The sequence below is a fragment of the Drosophila mauritiana genome, chromosome 2L (genome assembly GCF_004382145.1).
Source record: "Drosophila mauritiana strain mau12 chromosome 2L, ASM438214v1, whole genome shotgun sequence".
NCBI lineage: Eukaryota > Metazoa > Arthropoda > Insecta > Diptera > Drosophilidae > Drosophila > Drosophila mauritiana.
The window spans coordinates 12,024,465-12,048,093 of record NC_046667.1 but is presented as its reverse complement, the minus strand read 5'-3'; the positions used below and the strand labels follow the sequence as shown (position 1 = coordinate 12,048,093).

General features: G+C 40.4%; 1 protein-coding gene and 1 long non-coding RNA gene across 4 annotated transcripts in view; one reads left to right on the top strand and one right to left on the bottom strand.

Moving 5' to 3' along the window:
* Positions 1-7,110: 7,110 nt before the first annotated feature.
* On the top strand, positions 7,111-7,996 carry LOC117150383. The gene is made up of 3 exons (XR_004460761.1): positions 7,111-7,306; positions 7,363-7,715; positions 7,787-7,996. It is a non-coding gene; the product is annotated as an uncharacterized LOC117150383 (long non-coding RNA).
* Positions 7,997-11,620: 3,624 nt separating this feature from the next.
* Positions 11,621-23,629, bottom strand: part of LOC117150558 (CUGBP Elav-like family member 2) — a 102,358-nt gene continuing 90,349 nt past the window's right edge. For 2 of the 3 annotated variants that reach the window (XM_033317509.1, XM_033317521.1), the window contains 2 exons: positions 19,911-20,060; positions 12,494-13,755 (listed from right to left, as the gene is read on the bottom strand). In XM_033317509.1, the coding sequence (XP_033173400.1) occupies positions 13,487-13,755; positions 19,911-20,060 (419 nt within the window). In that variant the 3' untranslated portion in view covers positions 12,494-13,486. Of the gene's footprint in view, positions 11,893-11,950; positions 12,038-12,493; positions 13,756-19,910; positions 20,061-23,629 lie in introns of those variants that run through there. The other variant, XR_004460770.1, reaches the window with a different exon arrangement.

Sequence of the window (23,629 nt, the reverse complement as noted above, 5' to 3'; positions counted from 1 at the left end):
CTCCGGCTTTTCCGCATTTTCCTTGCGTTTTCCTTGTAGCTTCCATTGTAACTTTATGCTCTTGACAAATTCGAGTTTAAGTGGATTACTTTCCACTGTTGCATGTTGTTCGAGGAGAAATTCTGATTCCATATCTTCCTACTTCAGCTGATGACTCATTAATTGTCCGAACGGAGCGTTCTTGGCGCAATTAATTTTCATTTTCATTTGCATTTTACGATGGCGAGTGCTGGTCATAAATTCAGCTGAGATTCACGGGTTGTGAAAAATTCCAACTCGTGCTTAGCATTTGTGCTAATGGGTCGCTCTTCCCTAATGGGTTACATTTTGAATGATTGCTAGTTAAATAATAAGAGTTCACTCATAAAGGTGGGTAGTGCAATCAAATAGCAGTTATCAAAGGTAAATGAGTTTTTTATCGGTTTAAATACATACATAAAAGTAACATTATTTTATAGCTACTTTAATTCAAATTAAGTCAATTAAAGTAAGCTCTGTTAGAAAGAATGATATTAACTAACATTTTTATTACAACAGTTAACCACTTGCAAAAAGTTAATAATCGAAAGATTTTATATATCACATACCAAGTAAGTCGAATGATTCTACCCTCGAATATCGCCAAAATCCGCAAATACTTCCTCATTCTGTTTGAAATGAAAACCCTTTCGCATTCTTTAAGTCCTCCCATGTGCACAATTAGTGCCCCAAATGGGCATCGACCATCCTGCGACACGTGCGTAAGTTTTCAATTTCGCTTTCATTTGGCTCTATGTTATTTGTGCCACACGAAAACGAATCGCCACTCGGCAACGGATACACTGGAGCACGCGGCCAAAAAGGGAGGAGGACTCATAAAAGATTTAGGCCTCGCTGCCATTACGAAATGCAATTTGCAGAAACTTTTGATTTCGCCGGCAAGCGGCAGGTCGGGTCAAAGGACCAAATCTTTTATTGGTCTCATTAAACGAAAATGTTTGCGAGCTTTGAGTTCCGAGAACGGAGTCCTGTCCCTTTCGATTCCCAGTCCGCCTCCCCGCCCCCCAGTCCGGCCACGCCCACCACTTATTTTCGAGTCAGTTCACGTTTTCCGAAAGGTGAGCGGCGTTGATTTTGAAAAGTTTCTGCGGCCCACCTCGAGCAAAGTACTCGAAAGATTTGAATGCTCTCGAAAGCTGACATTTTTCGTTGAAGTGGACGTGATTCGATTTGGATACGCTTTGGTTGCCTGGCCTGCCCCCTCAGGAAAACCCCGACTTTGCGGGTGGGGCGGAGAAACTTTGCAATTAAGCTGGCAATGAAGCGCAAACAAGAAAACCGGAAAATGGAATCGAGAACGCAAACTGGAAATCATATTAAATTTCAACAAATTATTTGTAATTTGTTTGGCTCGAGAGGGCGAGAGCGAACCCATCCCCATATCTGCATATTCATATTCATAGGAAAATTGAATTTTCCCAAATTATTTGCTTGGTTAGTTTTGTGGCTTCCACAAAATTGTTTGCCAGCACACAGAGGCGCAGCAGCAGGGGGGCATCTTCTTCATTATCTTGCGAGCACAATGGCTGGAAACCGGACCTGCTCTGTCATATTCGGAAAACTCTTTGAGTCGACTCGTAATTGAAATGTGTGATAGCGCACACAATAGACATTAGTTTCCCAACACAAAGGAGCTACAAAATGGAAATATTTCAGTGCAGAAGAGTTTATTCAGAAAATATAATTGGAAAACTACGGAAAATTTGGGAAATACATATGTACCAAAATTTAAAATTGGCATTGTAGCTATTTTAAAAGTGAAAAATCTGGAATTAAAATTGTATTTTAGCTATAATTACTAATATATTATTAAATTGTTATTTTTGTTGTGTGTTTTTAGCTCTGTGTGCAATTTAATATATTTCAAATAATGATTGTGGTCAGAATGAAGTGTAAGACATAATTACAAAGCTTATAGAATAATTCAATACGTTTTGAAATCAACTTAATGGGCCTTTAAAAAGCTCGTCGAACAATTCATTAAATTTGACACTTCTATTCATGTGAGATATCCTTGACTTATGTGCGGTGCTCACTTTCCGTCAAATGCAATTTCGATTTTAAGGCAGAAATGTCTACCGCCAAGAGCATATTGTAGGACACAAATCGATGGTCATGATACCCTTTACTGTTATGGTAAGAAGGTATACTAGATTCACAAAGAAGTATGTCGATCTGACCGTGTTATTCGGTATAAAAATAAAAATTGTATATATAAGTTCATTGGAAAGCTTTTAAACTTAGCTTGCTTTCCTGCTTGCATATCTACATCTCGAGTAACGGGTATCTGATAGTCGATGCACTGGACTACGTTCCCACTTGCTTTGTCCTTTTTTTGGGACATTTTCAACGCTTTCTGAGCGATTAGGTGCCACATCGAGGGCGAGGAAAATTCTGCTGGCATGTGTATCGATAAGAACACGATAATGATGACTAAGTCGCAAAATCCAATAATGAAAATTAATTTCACACACGCACACAGAGTGTAAGCCACAGGCCCTGTAGCAATTTATGCCAATTTGGCAGAGGGAGTTATGTAGAAGGATGTCACTTCCATGCCTGAAATATTTTTGACACCTGCAGAATTCCTATTGACAGCTGTGCAGGTGAAAGGGGGCGGCCACGGGAGTGTGGGCGTGGTCTTTGGAAAATTCACGTTTGAATTCGAAGCGTTTCGAGTGCGGGTTTTAGGTTCCCAAGAAGGGGTTTTACAGGCGATTTTCCACGCGGCGTGTGTGGGCATACGTGAAAATTTTTGACAGTTATTTTAATGAAATTATGCAAGCACATTTTCACACATTCAACCACTCAAAGAGTGACGGAAAGCCAAAGGGGGGCGGCAAAAGGGGGCGGCTGTTCGCCTGCAGCTGATTCGTTAGCTTTGGGAGTGGGTTATTCACTCCATATGTGGGTTAATCATATGCATTTCGAGGTTTTGTAGGCGACCAACGCTTTGCCACGCAGCGTTTTGGTTATTTAATTACCGCCCCACATGAGCACACACACATTAAAGCTCACGTGTCCGCAAACATTTTGTGTGTGGGGTGGAAAACTCTGTTAAAGTTAAGGTAATCCCCGATAAAATTATGTGAATAAGCAACAAAGTACCTTCACTTACATTTATAATTTACATGAACATAAACTATTATTTTATTCAGCAGATACCAAAGTTTAAGTTCGCTCTGATCTTACAGATTCAGATGGTTTGCAAGTAGGTACGCAAAAATCTAAGTTTGTCAAACATCAACCCTCGAATAACTCTTACTAATTCAAATTCGCCAAGCTCTAAAGGTTGTTGGAATTGAACAAATGTAATCGAAATTGTATCTTTCAAGTGCTCGCCCCACTTCTTTTCTTCGGGATTCTTTTGGATGCCGTGTACCCTCTGTGATTACGTCATGTCATCTCTAGTGTGCCATCGACTTTTGTGAATTTCCCCGAGCGGCTGTGCTGCCCACGAAAATTGTCGCACTGCCGGAGAAATTATACCCGGGGGTTGACGAAGGTGAGCACGTGTTGAGTTCGCAAAAGGAACACGGAAAAGAAGGAAAAGTACAAAGTTTTATTTGATACGTTTTTGATTTGCGTTGTCAGACAATGTCAATGTCTATCCCAGGATCTGTCGCCAGCTCCTGTTGAAAACAATGACAAGTCCTGCAGGAGCTGGGAGATTTCGCGATATGGGGGGAGTCAACGGAAGGACAAAGGGGAAAGGCACTGGGACAGACAAATGCGCCAAAGTCTCAAGTGCATCATGACACGTGAGTTTTTTGCTGAACATTTCGGTTGAGTTTTTGGTAATTTGATTTCCACACCGAGATTTTCCCGAGGGCAGGAAGGCGAGGAACTGGGTGGAAGTTAAAGTTAACGCTACATTTGATGCCAATGGCAAAACAAATGCGACAACGTGTGAGGAATTTTCAAGTTGCCATCCGCCTTTCACCTTCGTTGGCAAGCGTATTATTCTGCATATTCGATATTCTGGGCTAATAGAAAGAAAATTGCTTCGATTTTCCCTAAGCCAGATAATTGGTTTGGACAATTGTAATTTGTTTACGTCGCTTTTGAGGGGTGAATTTCTACCTTTAGAGGAATACATTTAGTAGGTCTTTGGGTTCTTTATGCCAAGTTAGAATTTGTAAAATTGTATATTGCAGTGAACAAATATTTTAATTGTTTGTTTTTTATTGTATATAAAAGTTTAGTTTAGTTTTTAAGTTTTGAAGACCATTTATTTAACTGAATATGAATTCTTATAATATTTAAATCGTTTTTGAAATAACTGCCTCGTTAGTTTTGCTCTGTATCCTTGATATTTTCCCCTTACTTTCGACTATCCTGCCCTGTGAGGTTTAACTTTATTTTTTGAAAAACATCGCACGTATTTGTCGTTTCCATTACAGTTGTGCTGATTTTGATTTGCTGCCCTTATGTTGGGCTGCCTGATGTTTCCCCCCACCCAAAAGTGCCACCCACGCCGCCACTGTCAGTCAATCTCAAATTCACTCAATCAGTCAGCCCAGGCAGTTTCAGTTAGTCGTTGCGTCAACACTTTGCCAACTGGCAGGAGGGGCGGCAAACACCTGCCACGCCCCCACACATTTGGGTTATATGTTTTGTTCGAGTCACGTCTGTTGTTGTTGCGAATCCAACCATTTTTTGCAGCTCGTTTGCCGACTTATGACTTTTGCGCCAGCACTCATAGGCAATTTCTATCCCCTGCCGGAGGTGGGCGGCTTCAGGTGGGCGTGGCACATTTGTCATACTCAAATTTAAAATTCAATTTACTTGCGTCATAAATTTAATAGCATAGCCAGAGGCAAACGCCACAGGCACAAATGCCAGTTGATTTTCCCATATGCGAGTACCCGAACCTCAACGTGCGAAGGGTTAAAACTGGTGGAATGGGTTAATGGGGTGGTGGGAGTGAGTTATATTAGCCAGGGTGCGCTGAGGAGCACATGAAAAAAAAGGCATTGGATCACATTGGAATATTTTATTGGTGCTAACTCAGTGAAATCAGAGTATATATATAAAAGATATGAATACCCAAGGGCATTTCTTATATTTTAGAAGCAATATTCATAGGAAAAGAAATTCAAGAATACGAAAACAAATCTTGAAAACAATAAATAATTACAGACTAACTTAAAATATTAATAAGGCACACATACAAATTAATTGATTGTTTCAAGAAAAAAATATTTATATTCTTTGATTTTTACCAAGCATGCCCAGAATTCCAAACTTTTGCGAAAGAAAGAAGCCGCTTTAAGTGGAAACCCTCATTTACTTCAACTGCCTCTCATTAGGCATATAAAACATGGTAATTGCTAAGCTTGTTAGACGTTTGCAAGACTTTTAATCCACACACACACACATATACACTCTAACCGAAAAAAAATATGTTAGAACCAAAAAGGAAATCTCTGCGCAGTCCTCAAGGCGTATACGTAATATGCTAAACAAAAGTGCGCCAATTAGAAGGAAAATTCCGTTTTTAAGCCCAGTCCCAACCCCAAAAACCGCAAAAGCCAGAAAGTTGATTTCTTAACAGTACCCCTCTGCAAAACCCGCAAACCGAATGTCAGAAGGAGACAGTCGACGAAGTTGGAGCAGCTCCAAAATTCTAAGCCAAAAAATGTTGCTGCAGTAGACCACAGAATTAAGCAGAAATGAGTCTGGGCTGAGTGTGTGTGTGTGTGTGGAAATGGGTGTGTAAAATGGGCGAAGAATATGGTCGAGGGAGTCTGTGTGTTGTCAGTAACTTGTCTACTTGTTGTCTGTATCGTGTGGCAGTTTTTGGACACAGGGAGCCCAAATTTCAAAGCCCCCAAACTTCGAGACATATGCAGGAAAAAGATGAATGCATTACAAATGAAGACGGCTACAGGCAGGTCAAATGGAGAATACCCTCTCAAAAGAAAGTGCCTCATTACTATGTTCTAACTCATGTAATAAACAAAAAATTTTAAATTTTTATTTTATGCAGAATAATCACATAAATATTTAAATAAGAAGATAGGTATAAGATATTTAAATAGAAGATATATATATTTTTCAGAGCCCAGTAACATCTGTTTTGTGAGAGCATCTAATATTCGATGTTAAGGAATAGATTAGAAATTGCTTGCTATATTTATAATTGATGTACATTTTGTGGCTCGGCCAGAGTTTTCCACAGAGCGATGGAAAAGTCGGCTGACAGTCGGATGGAAATGAGTGAGATTTTCTGATTTGCGTCTTGTCACGCAGAAATAAAGCTAAAGTCCATTTTAATTGAGTTTTTCTCATGTTGCAAAATGCTTTCTGCAAATTTATGACTGCACACCGAGCAGCATAAAATTGGACCGACAGCAACTGAACTGAACCAAATCCAACCGAACCGAATCGAGCCGTATGAATGTGTAATAAAATGCATTTTTAGCCATTTTGTCACATGAATTTGATTTAATTTAGATTGGGAAATATCAAATGAAATGAAAGGAGCGTTAAAGGAAATGCTGCATATGAGTGAAATGAAATGGAATTTTGTGTGGCTCAAATTTTATGGTCGAATGTGAGGCAGTTAAATTGAGCATCGAAAGCGGCAAGTATTTTCATGGAAATATGGAAAAGTTTTTCTCTCCTGGGCCTCACAGCTGCCTGCTCCTCTTTATTTTCCTGCTGGTGTATGACAAAGTTTTCTTCGTCTGGCGCTTGTTATTTTCCACGTGCACCGCTCGATTTCAAAGAAAACAACTGGCAAGATTTCAAGCAACGGATTTCCCTCTCCTCTTCATTTCCATTTTTCCGACCCCCTTCGCTACTTCAATTGAGCGGCGGCGGCTGCTTTTAATGTTTCTGTTTTTCCGTTGTTTTATTTTCCTTTTTATTTTGATTTGGCCAGCGGCTTCTTGCACCGCTCAGCCCCCCGGAAAATCTGCGTAATCATCGGCAGACGGGCACGGGAAATGCGAAACAGGAAAAATAAGTTTTGCCGCAAAAATAAATAAATAAATAACATTTTGTATAATAAAACGCAGGCGGCGGCGGAGAACAACTCGAGTAAACAACAGGAAGCATAAATTGTGTTATTGTAACTAAAAAGGAAAACCGATGAAAACGGGAAAACTGGTCGAACTTTGATGTGATTAGGGATATTTGAGCGGAAATGGCTAGGTTTGACCATGTTGGACTTGGCCACGATTGGCAATAAATTCTTCAATATTTGCGTAAATTGACGACGTGAAATATGTTCGTATAAGATTTATTTTTATGGCGAAAGGTATCCAAATACATACATATCCCCTGTCAAATTATACTACTATTAAACCTGTTTAGATTGCAGCGGTGCACCTTCTGATCTTTAAATCATGTCAAAAATTATGATATGATCCCCCTTGAGATCATTATTTAATCACAGTTTTATGAGCGGGCTTTCCAAAACTAGCACGGATCTCCCATGAATTCAACTCCCAACAGCAACTCCCCGGCACATTTGCCAAATCAATATGCAATATCCCACAAGTAAAGGATTTCAAACTCTCACTCGAATCTACACACACACACACTCAGTGGGCAATCATATCGATGTGGGGAAAACTGAACCGCCTGTCATAAAAGCCGCACACACAAAAATACGAGTAGTTGGCTGCATCAAGAGGGAACTGTGGCATGAAAAGCACAAAAACTAGGTTAGTTGCCGAGATTTTTTACCTTCGCTAACATGACCCCTCCTCATCCACCAACTTCCCTTCCTTTCCAGCCAACAAACCCCCAGAAAAATAACAATTGCACCCCGTAACCCCTGATCTCTGGCACTGCCACTCGCCGTCCCAAAGCCATCCGTTCATGTCTCTGCCAATGCATTTCAAAACAGGAGCTGCAGGAGCAGCGAATCGGGAAAGCCGTTCGGCCACGCCCCTCCGCCGCCCCCACCATATCTGTCAAGTGAACTGGAAGTGATACGGATATATAGGGGTGGGTCTGGTGGAGGAGCTAGCTATGGACGGAGGAAGAACGCTGAGCGTGTTCACGTGCAAAATTGCAGCGATTCCCCAGCGAGTTTCGGATTCTCCTTCAAAATCGAATTCACTTTGCTGATTACACTGCGAGGAAATCATGAACGAAACTGGAACATTATACCGTTCTATAGGAGCTCTTCACTTCCTATTTAAATGATATGACTTCTAACATCAGAATAGACATTCCATGAAAAGAACTTTTTTTTGGGAATGAAAAGTATATTGTGTAGCAATATCCCCTTTTTTTCAGTGCACTGCATGTATGTGTGTGTGGCTGCAATGCTGTGCGTATGCCAGTGCAATTCGATTTCGATTTGGAGTGTGATCGATGACGATGACGGGCAGGATGCGATAAGGGCCAGGATGCGATGGGAACAGGAAACGGACTGCCAAGGATTTTAATCAGCTGTTGTCGCTCTCCATGAAGTTGCGTTCATGGGAGAAAGCCGATCGGTTGCGGTAGCGTCCATAAGTCCTGCGAACACCAAAGATATGGCCAAAAGCAAAAGCAATTGGGCTGCTGATTGATTTGCCAGGACGAGCATTTGTCCTTGCCGTACATAGAGTTACGATGCACTAGGCAGAAAAACCAAAAGAAAACCGAAAACGTTTTAAAGATGTATTTGTTTTACTACTATTGAAGAATAATTTAATTTACATATTAAATTTGAAATAAGGTAATATTTAGGGTATTTAATTGTTTTTGTCATGCTTGTAAACTATTTTTTAAGCAATTGTTGAAATGTGCCACAATCTTTTTTATCAATCTTTATTTAATTGTAAAATTGGCGTGTTGAAGCCCCCAATTTCCAGTGGTGAACCCATTAGCATTTGGCTTGTTTCGCTGGCTCCTCGTTCTAAGTCGCTCCCTTAGCTTTTGTTTTGCACACCATCTTCCTGGCCACAGATTGTTTGTCGACATTGCAACGCCGCTAAATTGTTTGTCTTTTGTGTGTGCGCTTGTATCTGTTGTGATGCTGCAAGCCCCCCACTAACACTCTATGCCCACCATCCCCCTTTGGACCGAACCCTTGATTTTGGGGGAGCCCCATCGATGTGCGTGCAATGCCATTAACAATACACCCAATGCCAAAAACGGGCAAACGCGCCAAATCCATTGTTATTTCGGTGGTCGATTGTTGTTCTTCCGGCTTGCGTGAGCTTACTGTGGCCCCAGCCACGCCCCTTACTCCACCCGCCCCCCGTGGGTAAATTGTGCAAACAAACAGCGGATGTTGGAGCGCAGGAAGGGAATGGGCTATTCGGGAAGGATGCTGCTAACTACACTCAGAGAAAATATTGTGATTTGCTAAGTACTCGAAGTCACTAGGCTGGCTAAAGTGAAATTTTATTCTTCATACAATTGGATAGATTTCTCTTTTCCAAATCGATTGCATTTCATTTGCTGATAACAAATTTAATGACTACATACTTCTACAGTTTGTTTTTTCTGTCTGTATGCAGAACTTGTGCCACAAATCGGTTCAATTTTGGTGCCCCACTCATCTCATTCTCTGGCACAGTTGGGGGATAATTTGGCGGATTGGAGGGCGGTTGGCGTGGGGCTGGGCTTTTGTTTTTTCAGCTCGGTTTGTTCTCAACTGCAATAATCTTATTAGCAGTTTGTTGTTCGAACCTAATCAATTACCAACGTAATTACAAACTTTGCTAATCTGACTCGGTTTCCCCAGAAACGCTTTTCCAGCCCAGCCCAGGCCTTTTCGCCCATATTGTTCATGACCGTGTCAGTGTTGGTGTTGATGTTCGTGTCCCTGTCCGTGTTCATGTTCACGTCTAGATGGGAATACATCCTGCATACATGTTCTACCAATCCCACGGGGCCGTGGGTGAAACGCGCTTCGTTGATGCGGCTCAAATTTAGTGGCCTAAATAGCGATTTATCCAGTGGAGCATGGCAAAAGATCTCATCAAACGTTGGCAAATTGTTAACCAGAAGCTGATGGAGATGGAGCGAAAGCGGTACAGACTAAGCGCTAGTTGAAAGGATTTCCATGGAAACGTTCTCATTCCCACCATGGCTTGTGAGGTACTTCTTATTGAAAAGCAATTAATTATAGAGCGCATTTGTTATTATAATAATACCAAATTACTCACTTAACTTACTTAAGCAAAGAGGATAATAAGCTAAGCTAATACATCCCTTTTCTAAGCCTTAAAATCGGAAGCAACTAAGTATTTCCCCCATATCATAAAACATAAGTTGAATGATTCATTCGATAGCATGATCAATGAGCCTCTTATCGTATGCCAACAATCAAAGTTTAAACCGTCTTACCATTGCAGCTACGTTTATCTGTTGGGATTTGGCTAGCGGATTGCCAAAACTTTTTGGCTTAATCAAATGCCAAAATATTTGAATATGCCAAGACGAAATTATTGCTGTGTATGCTACTATGCTCTTCCCCCCCTCGACATTTGCTGTCGACAGGAGCCGAGGAAAACTTTTCCACGCATGATTTAAATGGGAATAAATCTTGCGTTAAGACTCGACTTGGATTTGGATTACGCAAGGCCTGCAGAGGGGCAAAACGAACTGCTGCGTCACGTAGTTGGTAAATTTGTTTACACGTCCTCGCACCCGGTTTTTAGAATCTCGCCAGGACCAAGAGCAGGATTCAGCGCCCTCGGTTCACCCGCGCACCGCCGGCAGCTCCACAATTGGCATAAACTTTCTCATATGCAAATCGCAAGTTTAGCAAAATATTTCGTTTATTGTTGAAGTTTTCCTTTAGTTACTACTCTCGTTCTCTCCCTCAGTCGTCAACATTTTGTATGTTTTCCGTTCATTTTTCTTGACTTGCGCTGCCCGAAAGTTTTTCCTCGCAAAGTTTTTTGGCTCAAGACATTTTTTTGATAAATTATCCAGCGTCAGTTTGTGTAAGTTTGGGCCAGTAAAAATGCGCTCTCCTTTTTTTTTTTAATAAAAATCATGACACCTTTTATTGATTTACTTATTCTGTTCGGATGCTGATGTGTGTGATTGTGTGGGGTTGAGTGTTGTGTAGCAATATACACTGAAGACTCAATAAATACATATAATCCATTCGCTTAACTAACTGCGTTTTATCACTAGAATTACGTTCTCGCTGTTTACTGCCTTAATGTAGCCTCGGCAAATAATATCTAATTCGAAACTTTTATGTCCACTTTGCATTTATTTTAAATTGCATTCTAATTTCATTTGTCCAAAAGTGAAATTCGCTTAAATTCTAGTCAGAACACACAGCCTTGCTTTGTTTCTCTAAAAAAGTACACTTACTTGCTAATTATTAATTACACATTTAATTACACACAGAACACTTCATGTTGTCAAGCTTACTGCTAAGGTGAATGCTAATTTCTGCGTTGAAATTATGTTTAATTTAAAGCCACATCCAGATAGTTTGTATAAAATGCACACAGCTTAGACTCTACTTGAAACAAAGACTAACGATCAATTTGGAAACTCAGTTACAAACGGAAGAGAAAAATGCTACCCATCTGATTTGTCAATGCTTTTGTTTAGCTTCAAAACCAATTTATTGAATTCGAGACCACAAATTGAAACGTAAATATTATTTAGAATTTTTATAAATTTACTTTGTTAAAATAAGTATGCTTTACAAGCTTAAAAAATGGCTTTCATGGCTATCATACAACATGATTGCATATTAGGTTTTTTTTACAGATTTTCCAAAAATTTTTTGGAATTCAAATTTACAGTTCTTGGAAATTTGTATGCGACAGCAGTGGAATAGGCAATCTTTAGTAGGATTCTCGAGACTCAAGCGGATATTATTTACATATTTCAGGGACCAATGCGTCTTGTAAAACGATTTGCATAAAACTGAAATGATATTAAATTAGATTTTTATATCCAGACCATTATATAATTGATAACTTACCTTTCAACTGGCGGCTTGCAGCTACCACTTGACATTGCATTTCCAAAAATGAAATAAATGGCGAAACTTTGCAAAGAACATTACCATCTAAGGAATATAAGCGAAATTTATGAATTAGTCTTCATTATATACAGTTAGTAACAGGATTGTGTAAATAAAGCGAGTAATGTCTGCAAAGAATAAAATAAAAATTATCTAATGCAGTAGCCTAAATCACAAATAATTACCTTTCTTTTATTAATAACCAAAATAACAAATAAAATTAAGCACGCTGTTTAAATCAAGTTTTTGTGCATTTGAAACAGAGAACAAAACTTTATTTAGATATGTATGCTGTGGTGTATGAGTGTTTACATATGTGCATGATTTTTACATAAACAAAGTATGCTACATAAGGCACTTATCTACTTCAAGATGTGCAACGACAAAAAGCCAATTAACCTTCAACTAAAACAGGAAAATTTACAATGAAATGAATCATATGTTATAATATAATACCAGATTTGTGTAAATTTGGATGATGTAGCAAATAATAGAAACTAAAAAATAAAATAATAAACTCCATTAATAACAAGTTCTCCTTTTTTCGATTTCATTTGTTTTGTTTTTTTTTTTAGGCATAGTTCGTTTCCTTTACAAATCGCATAAATAACACTGAGAAGCGTATGTGAATTTGTATGTTCAACTAATTATAAATCTAGAGAAGTATTACTTATAATGTGGTTAACAAAAACATTTTCATTTTCTCATTACAAATAAAATATGTGAGTTAGTTTGGGGGTGTAACAAATCAGATAACTAAAAACTAATTATGCGAGTCAGCATAAGTGTAGGTATATAAAAAGAGATAATCCAGTGAACAAAACGAGTAACTTGTAACTATAACTAGAATATATATCATGTGGGTATATATTTATAATAAAGAACTTCATTGTGACTTGCAACATGAGAGATGAACAAATCAAACAGAGAAAGAGTATGTATTAAATTATTAGTTATATCAAAAACTTAAACCTAACACTCGAACAGATCTTTGTAATTATTTTTTTGTTTGTTTTTTATTTTTTGCTTTCGTTTGTGAGTCATGAGGATGTATACAAAATATTTAATAAAAGGCAATGGTTCACCAACTCGTACGACAGTTTAAAATTAGGAAAACGAGTCGTAAAAGATTGGGTTCGAAGGGAACTTCAACAGAAAGTTAACTAAACTACGGTCTAAGTGTTGTGTTATTCGTTTCTTTTTGATTCTGTTTTTAGGTATTTGTTTTTCGTTTTTTTTTTCTAATTCAACAATTAACGTGCTAAATCATAAGTGATTCTGTCTTTTTTTTTTTTTGGCACAGATTTCATGTCTTTTTCTGCTCTTGTTTTTGGTTTTTGTATGATACGTACAACGTTGGCATTTGCATCATCGTTTAATCTTGCAACGCGCTCTACACGGGCAACTCTTCATTCATTGACTACTCCATATTTCACAAATCTCAGTGTTCCTCTACTCGATGTGTCCGGTTAACCTTGCCGCCGATGGTGGCCTCTAGTAGGGCTTCGAGTCCTTGGGCTTCTTCAGCTGCACCTTGAGACGCTTGGTGCCCACCTGGAAGCCGTTCATCGCCTTTATGGCCACCTGGGCCGAGTCTGGATTGTCGAAGGAGACGAAGCCGAAGCACTTCGACAGGCTCGTCTGTTTGTCGATGAACACCTTGGCCGAGATCACATTGCCGAAGGGCAGGAACGTGGAGGCCAGATCCGTATCGGTGAACTCCTGCGGCAGATGGTAGATGAAAAGGTTGCAGCCCTCGGGTCCTGAAATGGTATAAAAGGCAAAAGACAATGTTAATTTGGAGAAAAAACTAATATTTTTAAATAATAGATTCTTTACAAGAAAGTATACGTTAATGTATCCCTATTTCTCAGTTTCCTCCTTAAAATTATGTTCCGCTGTTTCTGCTGGCACTTGTATACAACAATGTAACCACCTCACCTTTCAGGTGATAGCAATTAATATCCCAGAGGCACCAATTTACGCTCGAGTTTTCCTCACAGCCGCTGAATTTCCAGCCACCAGACCGCGGAATAGCAACGGAAAGTTGAGCGGACAAAGTGGCGGAGATAAGGAAAAGGGGGAAAATGGGCCAGTGCCAGCTGATTGCCAAAACGGAAGCGGATATGATGCGCCCAGCCACCTACGCGCCCGATCTGTCTCTTTCGCACTTGTCTCGCCATCTCTGTTGCGCCACTCAACTATCTGCTGTACGTGTGTGGGTGTGACACTCTGTTTAGGAGCACGTGCTTTTGCAACTGCTGACATCGTCATCATTATCTTTCGCCATCATTATCATCGCCATCCCGGCATCATCATCAACACTCCGTCTCTGTCGCTCTGTCGCACTGTCATATCCCTGCCCCTGTCACACGCACATTAACATGGCTCGCGCCTCATGCTGCGGTTGCACTTTTCGTGCAAATTACTGTCAACGTCACTGGCAATGAGCAGTCAGCAGTAATACAACCCACCAGCATCCAAAATCCGAAAGCTCGTGGTGGAAAGAGACGGCGCGAGCGGATAGACGGAGAGGGAAGGTGTGTGGTGGAAAGAGAGAAGTGAACGCAGCGTCAGCAGTCGCGTTTTCACTTTCGAGATGCTTTTTAATGACAGCAAAACGCTTCGAATGACAGCCGGCATTTTGCGGTCTTTCAATATTATCAGGATGAAACACAAAACAAGAGAAAGGGACAAACAATTTTTGCAGTAGGGATTTTAAAAGGCATTTGGTTGAAAAAGCACAAGATGACAGCTTTTAGTGAATTTCGAAATTTAATGTCAAACTAGCTACAGAGTATTCATTTGTAAACACACGTACATCAGTAGTTTCAAGGAACTTCCAACAAATATGAACTTAAACCAATGGGAATGATTTTCCGCAAACTCATATGGATATTAATTTTCCCCCATAAAGACCTATTCATCATTAAAGCAAATGGTTACACTCTTTGATGTGTCCCCCCGAACGCAGAGATTCACACTCGCTGAAACCGAATAGGTTTGCAGTAGTGCTTCCAGGACATTCGACGAGGAGAGGGATCCAACCCACTCTGCCACACAAGCATAACTCTCACTCCATCATCGTTCGCCAGCAGCAGTGCTATTGATCACCTTGATGTATGAGTTGGCCACCGTAGGCCTGCACAATCCCACTGGGTTCGTCCTCAATCCGCCCACTCCACACCCCGCTCGAGTCCACTCCGCCCAGTGACACGCCACCTCAAGGTAAACTGACTGCTGACAGATTGCCGACGCTGATGCGATTACAAAATGAAGCCAAATTGAATGGCGAAGAAAGCTGCTGCTGCTGCTGCTCCTCCGGAGGCATCTCCTTCGGTCACAAGCCGTTGACGTTGCCAAGACTTTAATATTAATTGACTCGAGGCTCGTGATGCACACTTGTTGCTTTGTAATTTGCACACCCATCAATTAATTTAGGCTCTGGCCAGGGGGGTGGGGCTGGGGTGCCCTTGCCGAACGGGGAGCAAAAAGTCCAATTAAAAATGCTTCAAGCTATTGAATTACGCGACTAACAAGCGACACGTGTGGCCCGACACGGCATATAATTAGATGAAAGGACAAATGTGGAGAGCAGGCAGAAGTTGTTCTCAAGGCAACAAATTAAGGCAACAATTTTGAATGGCACTCGATTATGTTTCTAGTTAAATTTCAAGTGGGTGGAAAAAACGTACCACTTATAAAAATAGAAGAAATTTTTTGTTTGAACTTTGTATCTCTGAGGTAGCAGAATTTTAAGGTTTATGGATACTAACTTCTATGCTTCAACCTATTTATTCAGCAAAGCATTTCCTAGAACACCAAATTTATATTCAAAACTAAATCCATGTGCAGTCTGGGTTGGTTCGACTCAACTTTCTATAAATTCAGTTAGCTGTCAACTGCAAAATGTTTTCCACACATTTTGGTAACCAGAAATGTGTAACTTCTTGGAATCCGCAAAGGATTCCGGCCCCCCACATACAAATAAACTTCCTGTTTTGTTTTTTCTTAAATCACAAGCTTTTTCCCCCCTTTTTTTCGGTTAGAATTTTTCAGTGTGCGAAAAACGATTTCCTATATTGCATTTTCCGCTTCCGCCGAGCAAAGATGCGCCATCCGCCTTGGCAATGTCGCCTGCCCTTTTCGCCATTGATGCACTCGCATTCTGGGCGGGAGTTGGAGGAGTTGAAGGGAGATGTTAGTTGCAGATGCACATTCCCATTCCCATTCGCATTCCCTCTCCCTTTCGCAGTTTGCAGCAGCATTTTTTGCGATTTTCCTGGCTGTCGCGCTCAGCGAGCAGTGAGCTGGGGAAAGTCTTTCTTTATTTTCCTATTCCTCTCAAGGGCACGAGCGAGGCGGAAGGAAGCCAAATGGAATCTATGGCACATAAGCTACAGTTCCAGATCTGCCTGCACATATATCTGAGTATCTTTATTGATTTTAATGCGACTTGTGCATAAAGCTGCACTGCGAGAAATTGCGCCGGCAATGTTATGAAGTTAGAAAATAGCTAAAAATACGCTACTATACTTATGTACTATAATTATGATTATAGGTTGTTGTAAAATTAATATATATCTATTTTTTTTCTTTCCTTTAACATTTTTGATGAGCTGTGGTCTAATATTAACATGTTTTTCTTGCAACTAAGTAGTTATGTATAGATTTTGAGTGTTTTTATATAATTGCGTTGTTTTCTCACTTGCCGGCACAAATTCTTTATAACAATTCCGCTGACCTGCCAGCGCAAAAGTCGCAAATCTGCGATGCCCTTTGCTCCCTGAGTCGCCCATCCCGCCCACTTTCTGCGCACATACAACATTTGGTTATTTTATATTCCAACTTCCGGCTTATGCACATGACTTTAATCCGGATCCGGATGCAGCCGGAAGAAGAGGCGACCGCGGCCGCCTTAGGGTCACCCATGCAAAGAAGTCGGAGGCGGAGTACTCCCATCGTCTGTCACTGTCATATTTGTCCCCTTCTCGGCCAGAGTTCTCCTTCTTCTCCACTTGGTGCCTTAGCCGCTTTAAAGGGCAGCAGCACAGTGCCGCTTATGATTTTTTTGTATATATTTTTTTACAACATATTTCTCATATTTTCATATTTATTTATTTCATTCTGCTGCTTCTGCCTGTGTTTCCTGCTTAATTTTGTGCCTGTCGTCTGGCCCTGTCTACATGCTTATAAGTTGTTTCCTGCTCCCGAGACCATCCTTATCCACCGCTTTGGATGCCACGCCCCCATCCTCCGCCTCTCTTCCTCTTTGTATTGTGGAGCTGTCGTCATTTGATAAATTTCGCATGTTGGGAATTTATCTGCCCTAGACATTGTTGCTGCAGTTTTTCCTGCCTTTTTGTGCCACATGGATTGCACAAATCCGAAATTTTTACAGTTAGCTCAAACAGCCCAGATCGATAATTTTCGTATTTTAACAATTGAAATATTGTATTTAAATAGTCAGAATAAAAATAAATGGGAAATGCATGTGTAGTATAGTTCTAATTAAGCTGCTATCAAATTTCAAATTCTTCTAAAATTCTGAACATATTTGACATTTTTATCCACATTTGTAGCATGCTAAAGCTAATCTACTGGTCGCAAACTCCCATTTTAAATACTGCCAAATCAGAGTCAATTACCCATTAACCACTTTCCGTCTATAATCTCCCTTATCCCACCCAATAATTATATAGAGCTTAGTCCCCGCCTTTCCGTCCATTACTTCGACTTCCATTTAAGCAGGTCCAAGTCATCTATGATAGTTTTTCACAATCCAACCAAGCGAGGCGAAACATGGCAGCTCACATTTCGCATTTCGGCTAGCAGGAGCAATTTGTTGTGCTTCCACAGACAGGACCGCACAATCCTCGCTGTTCCAGGACTTGTTACTGCTCCCCCCCCCTCCCCCCCCCCCCCTCCCCTTCCCATCCCAGTTGTTGTTGCAGTTGGTCAGGAGGGAATTTTCGGCGACGTCATGAGTCAGCAGAGCAAACAAGGAGTCGCACGAAAGGACGAGGCAAGCAAAAGTGAAGAGTCACAGGATACGAAGATGAAGTTGGGGCGACGAAGGGCGAGCGAGTCACTCGACTGCAAAAATATATCTCACTATATGGAGGAACGTGCAGAGTGAAAAATATCAGAAAGCTAACAATATATTAAACATAAATTTATATAGCCGACAAATGTAGACAAATACAGATAGAATTGTTGTGGCAGGACCTTTTAACGTTAATTTCTTTCATAAAATTTTTGAAAACAAATAAGTTTATTTTATACATTTATTATTATTGCTTCCAAATTTGTTGCAGTGCACGTTCATCACACACATGCACTCAAATGATGTTTGCTTATGTAACCGGAAATATAGCAAAAAGTGCAATGCCAAAACATTTTCCGTTGCATTTTGGCCAACATTTCGAATATCTCCCTGCTGCAACTTTAATGTTATGTGTGCCAAAGTACACCCCACACACACACCATATAGTGGGCGGGAAAAAGGGAAATGCTCAGTTGCCATATATGCGCACATATATTTCCCGATATCGACAGCGACGTCTGACTAATGGAATTGTGTGTCAAGTGTGTGTAATATTTACACTGTGTCGGGAGCTGATAAAAATTTAAGCCCCACCAAAACGCTCCTCATAAATTCAACTTAGCAAGTGCGAGATGGGATGATGGGGAGCAGATGAGGAGCAGGAGGAGCATACAAGATGATTGATCTTATTGATTTTTGCTACATCTCTCCCAGGCATTGGCTTATGGCATTGAAGGATTTGTGTCAGCAGAAGACATTCGATTGCGGATTAAGGGGGCGTCCTGCATCCGTACATCCGTGTGGGCGTGACAAGGAGATTGAAGTGCTTGTGAGCTGGTTAAGATGTTGGGGATTTTGATTTGTGGCAGCTCTGAGGCGGCTATGTGAAAAAGGCCCAACTAACGTTCGGAACCAATCTCATCCAGAATTGCACATTTTATCCAACTGCATAGCATTTGATAGATGACTTTTCATATGAAAAATAAGGCTGCTCGCCTCCAGCGCAGCAAAAGCGATGGAAACAATGGCACAACTAAAACTAAGTAGATTAGACAGACATCCACAAAATGTCCATGACAAGTGGGATTCGGAATGAAGGCAGCGGGATCGGTCGGGCAGGAAGTGGGTGGACATAATGCGGGGGCAACGAACACAGAAAGCAGCAAAAAAGGATGCAAAAAGGATGCTAAAATAACCGCATCACGAGCGAGTGACGCTGACAGCAATGAGCGGGTTTAATGCATGTGATGTTGCATCCACAGCAGCAGCAGCAACAAATACAATTGGAAATACGAGAATGGGCAAGGGATATACCCTATTTTGCATTTGTATCTTTACTACTGCAAGGAATCAGTTGTGTGAGCTGTAAAAGGTAATAGATACTTTGGCTAATAATAAAGGTATTTCATAGTTTACTCTAGTCGTTCATGCCGCACATTATCTGCTTAGAGTATTTAAAGTGTAAAAAACGAACAGCGCGCAAGATAAAGTGCAAAAGATTTGGTATTGGAGTGGCAACCGCAGCGGCATTCATTCGGCCATTTTACTACATTTATCAAAATGTCAGGCAGTTAGACATTTCTATTTCTAGCGTGTGCGTACCAGTTCCCCGCCTTTTTTCCAGCCCCTAAAACACTCTAATTACCTACGAAATTAGAAATGCAGACCGGAAATTAAAATTAGACCTTACGCACACAGGATTCCTCATTAGATTTAAGGAGGTTTTTTGATCAAGTTCTTTCAGTTTCAAGTTATTAAATGAAAACAAGTATATGAATATGTTTAGAAAGCGATGACCCTTTTGTAAAACATATCATATTAAATATCACTTAAATATATTTCTTTCAGTGCGTGTTTTAATGGGACACTCACCTTCAATCTGCTTTCCCGCTGCGGCGGCGGCTGCGGCGCTGAGGGCAACGCTGGCCAGCGGCGAAGTGGACAATGCACTGGCGCTCCCGAATTGCGGCAGACCGGCGGCTGTTGACATATATGCCGATGCCATTGGATTCGGATCGGACCCTATATAATGAGAGAGGGAATTCCAATTTAGTTGGTTGGCGTAGGTAAAGAGCAAATTTTCAAAATTTCTAACGTAAATTACATAACGAAATATAAAGGTGTCTTGAATGAAGTAAGCTTGCTAAAATAATTTGAAGAAAATAATTAAAGAATAGCACATTCATTTTATTTATTAAAATCTGAAAGGACCTTTTAGCCGCTGTAGAATATTTCTAAAATTGAATTTGGCCACCTCTGTCATTTGGCAGAATCATATCCAATTTCACTGTATAATTATTATTTAGTTTGTTTCGTTTCGTCAGACGTAATTAATCATCGAATTTTGTGCCCTGCCACGCGGGGTGACATTTGATTATTTTACAAAGCACACACACAACATACACACACCTATACAACACACACACACACTCAGGCAGATGACATCCGCAATGGCCAATCTGAAATTAATTTGTCTCTGAGTAATGTTGGTTGTGTTCTGGTTTCGGGTTTTGTGTAATTTGACGCCTGTTGTTTGTTATTTAGTTGTTTTGCGTGTTTCGCCATTGGCCGTCATGCAATGCAATTTTGTGGTTTGCAATCCGGCCCTGAACACCCCCCTCCCCTGGCTATTTTTAACACCCCCTTTTGGGGGCACCGCCCGTGATCGCCGTTATTAATGAATTTTGCCAACTTAGTGCATTTGAAAAACGCTAGCAATGCACTCAATATCCTAGAAAGTGTAATGAACAAATATATTTAAATAAAATGCAACTAATAAATATTGCAATATTTATTGTATATTTCATTTTAAATCAATCAAGCTGAAAACTTTACTGATTTAAATACAAGGCAGACAATTTGCCATAACGATTAGGCGAAAACTTTTGCGCACACATTTGAACCGGAAATTGTTTTAATTGTTGTTCAAACTTTTCACAAAGAAAAGCACGAAAAGTCAGCCAGTCAGTGAAGAGAGGAATATATATGTACATATATGTATGCTGGACATACTGCATAGAATGCTCATCAAGGAGCCTGGCTAACTAAGTTGGCCAATAATAATCCACATGAGTGGCTCGGCCTGGTCGGCTAGAAACAACAAACAATGCCAACAAAAAAACAATGCCGAGTGAATGGAATAAGAAGTCGAAAACATTGCCTAAAACTATTTTCAGCCCCGGATGTTGTCTGTTTTGTATTTGCAAGTAAGTTTTTAGAGTTCGCAGTTGGAAATTTGTTCGCCGACTTCAAGTACGAAATTGTACAATTTCCAGTTCGTACTTCTTCTTCATCTTATTTGCCACTTGCAGGCACAAGACTTTTTGTTCGCACTGTTATTGTTATAGTTCCTGTTGATTTTCAAGTGCAAAAAAGTGCAAAAAATTGTGTATAAACAAACGTAATGGAGAGCGGGGCTACGAAAAAAGGAAAGGACCACGATGGCAGTGGAGCTCAGGACGTGTTGAAACCCTAAATCAGTTTGAAGGACCAGAGGTTGGTAGTATAAACTACATAGTTTACTGCACTTGAACCAAACTTTGATTAAGATTTTCGGTTGTTGCTGTTGGCTTGGCTTTTCCTCTTTTTCGTATTTTTTGTAGTTACTCAACTCGGCAGAGAGGTCAAAGGAGTGAGCGCCGAAAAACTTTTTGAATTGGATGCTCTTAAGCTTTAGTGAGCGGTGCTTGTGGAAAATCAAGCAAAGGTCGAGGGGAGAAAAATCCAAAAAGGCACTTTTGCTGATTTTCCAAATTTCTCTCAGCTTTTGAAATTCATCCCACACAAAAGGGCAAAACGCCTTGTCGTCTAAATTAGGTAGTTATAAATTATCTCATTATATGGTAAACTATGTCTATTTTTTTCAAATCAATCCTTCGCCGATATTTTCCGATATCTCAAAACAATTAGTTATTTATACCACTATATTTTCGATAACCAATATGCGGCGGTGTTGCATCAATTTGTTTGTCCTTTTTATCTGTGGCAGGCAGAAGCTGTACGCAACAGAAAGTTTGTTACTCGTGGCAACTTGGGAAAGCGATTTTGTAGTTTAGTTACTGTATCCGCCCAGCAAAGAAAATAAAAACCAAGCCGGAAAGTTTGGTTTCTCTGTATGAGATGTATGAAGAGGGTTTCGACTTTATGGATCTTCTGTATTAAATGGAAGCCCCCTTAAAACACATGTATTAAATGCATATATAAGGGATTGATACAAAATACATAGGCAGACCAGCCCAAAAAGAAGAAGTTTTAAAGGTAAAAATGTATCTCAAATAACAGGGTATGAAAAAAGATAGGCGCATCCCTGCTCTCCTCACTGTCAGCTGCACTTTGAGCTGAATTTCTTTTTCATTCGCAGTGGAAGGATGTAACAGACGGAGGACATCTCCTTCGAGTCCGAATGAATCGTCGGACTCCATCCGCTGCCGGGGCAAAGAATTTTTAATATTTCATTAAATGAAGTGCCCGGAAATCGTTCAAGTGGCACACGATGAGCACGCACAAGTGCACAAGGGCCAAAACTCACGAAAATCCCCACAAGATAAGCTCTGAGCAAAGAAGGACGAAAGGCGAGGAGAGCGGAGTCACTGGAAATCCGCTTAATTTTTGGCATTTTTCTGGTTAAGTCAGCCGCAGATTTTTCTTCGTATTTGGCCATGGTTTTTTTTCGCCTACTTGCCAACTAAGATCCTCTCGGAATGAACTTGCTAAGAAAATATTTAAGAAGCAAGTGTGGAAATGGCGGAGAATGCGGTCAACGATGCCCACAGATAGGCAATGACATTTCCTCTGCTTCTCTGCTCCGAAAACTTAACGTTTAATTTTGTTGGACAATTTTTTGTTTGTCTTTCATTTGGTTTCCTTCGTTGCCACATTTAAGTGGAATTTTCTCTGGGTTCTTATGTGAGGTTACGATTTTGTTAAAATAATAGAGCATATTTCTCATCTCATAATTCTGAAATTTTTTGGTTAAATTCATCTTTTATTGCCCAGAAAATCTTTGTTGACCTTAATATATTAATTCCCTATTGCGGTTCTTATGTACATCCATTTGCAACTAAAATTCGGAAGTTGAGAAGTGAGAAATGAAAACCGTGAAGTGAGCAGAAAACATTGCAATTCCCCCAAAGCAGAAAAGTCAATGAGGCCAAGAAGGAGTGCAGTGCAGCAGCAACTGCCTGGTTCGTCCTTTATGCCCCTCTATCCTCACCCCTTTACCCTTTTCACATTTTCCCAGCACCTCCTCGACCCCCTTAACTCCAATCCCCTACCCCCTCTCCAGAGGCTTTCGCTGCAATAAGTTCCGTGTTGTTAATTTCGCAAGAGAGTGTAACTTGTAATTTTGTACGTTGTAGGGTCTTCTCTTGTATTCCAGATAAAGTCCGCCCCCTCCGCAGATACGACCATCAAGTCTCAACGGACTGGTGACGTAAAGCAGGCGACGTTAAGCAAGCGCGTTACGGTGCACGTGAATGTTACGTCGAATGGTTCGTTGACTTTAACTATCAAACTTAATAACACACACATTTTTTATGACGCAATGAAAACGAAAGCCACATCTCACTTGGCAAGTGAGAAGAAATTTAAGA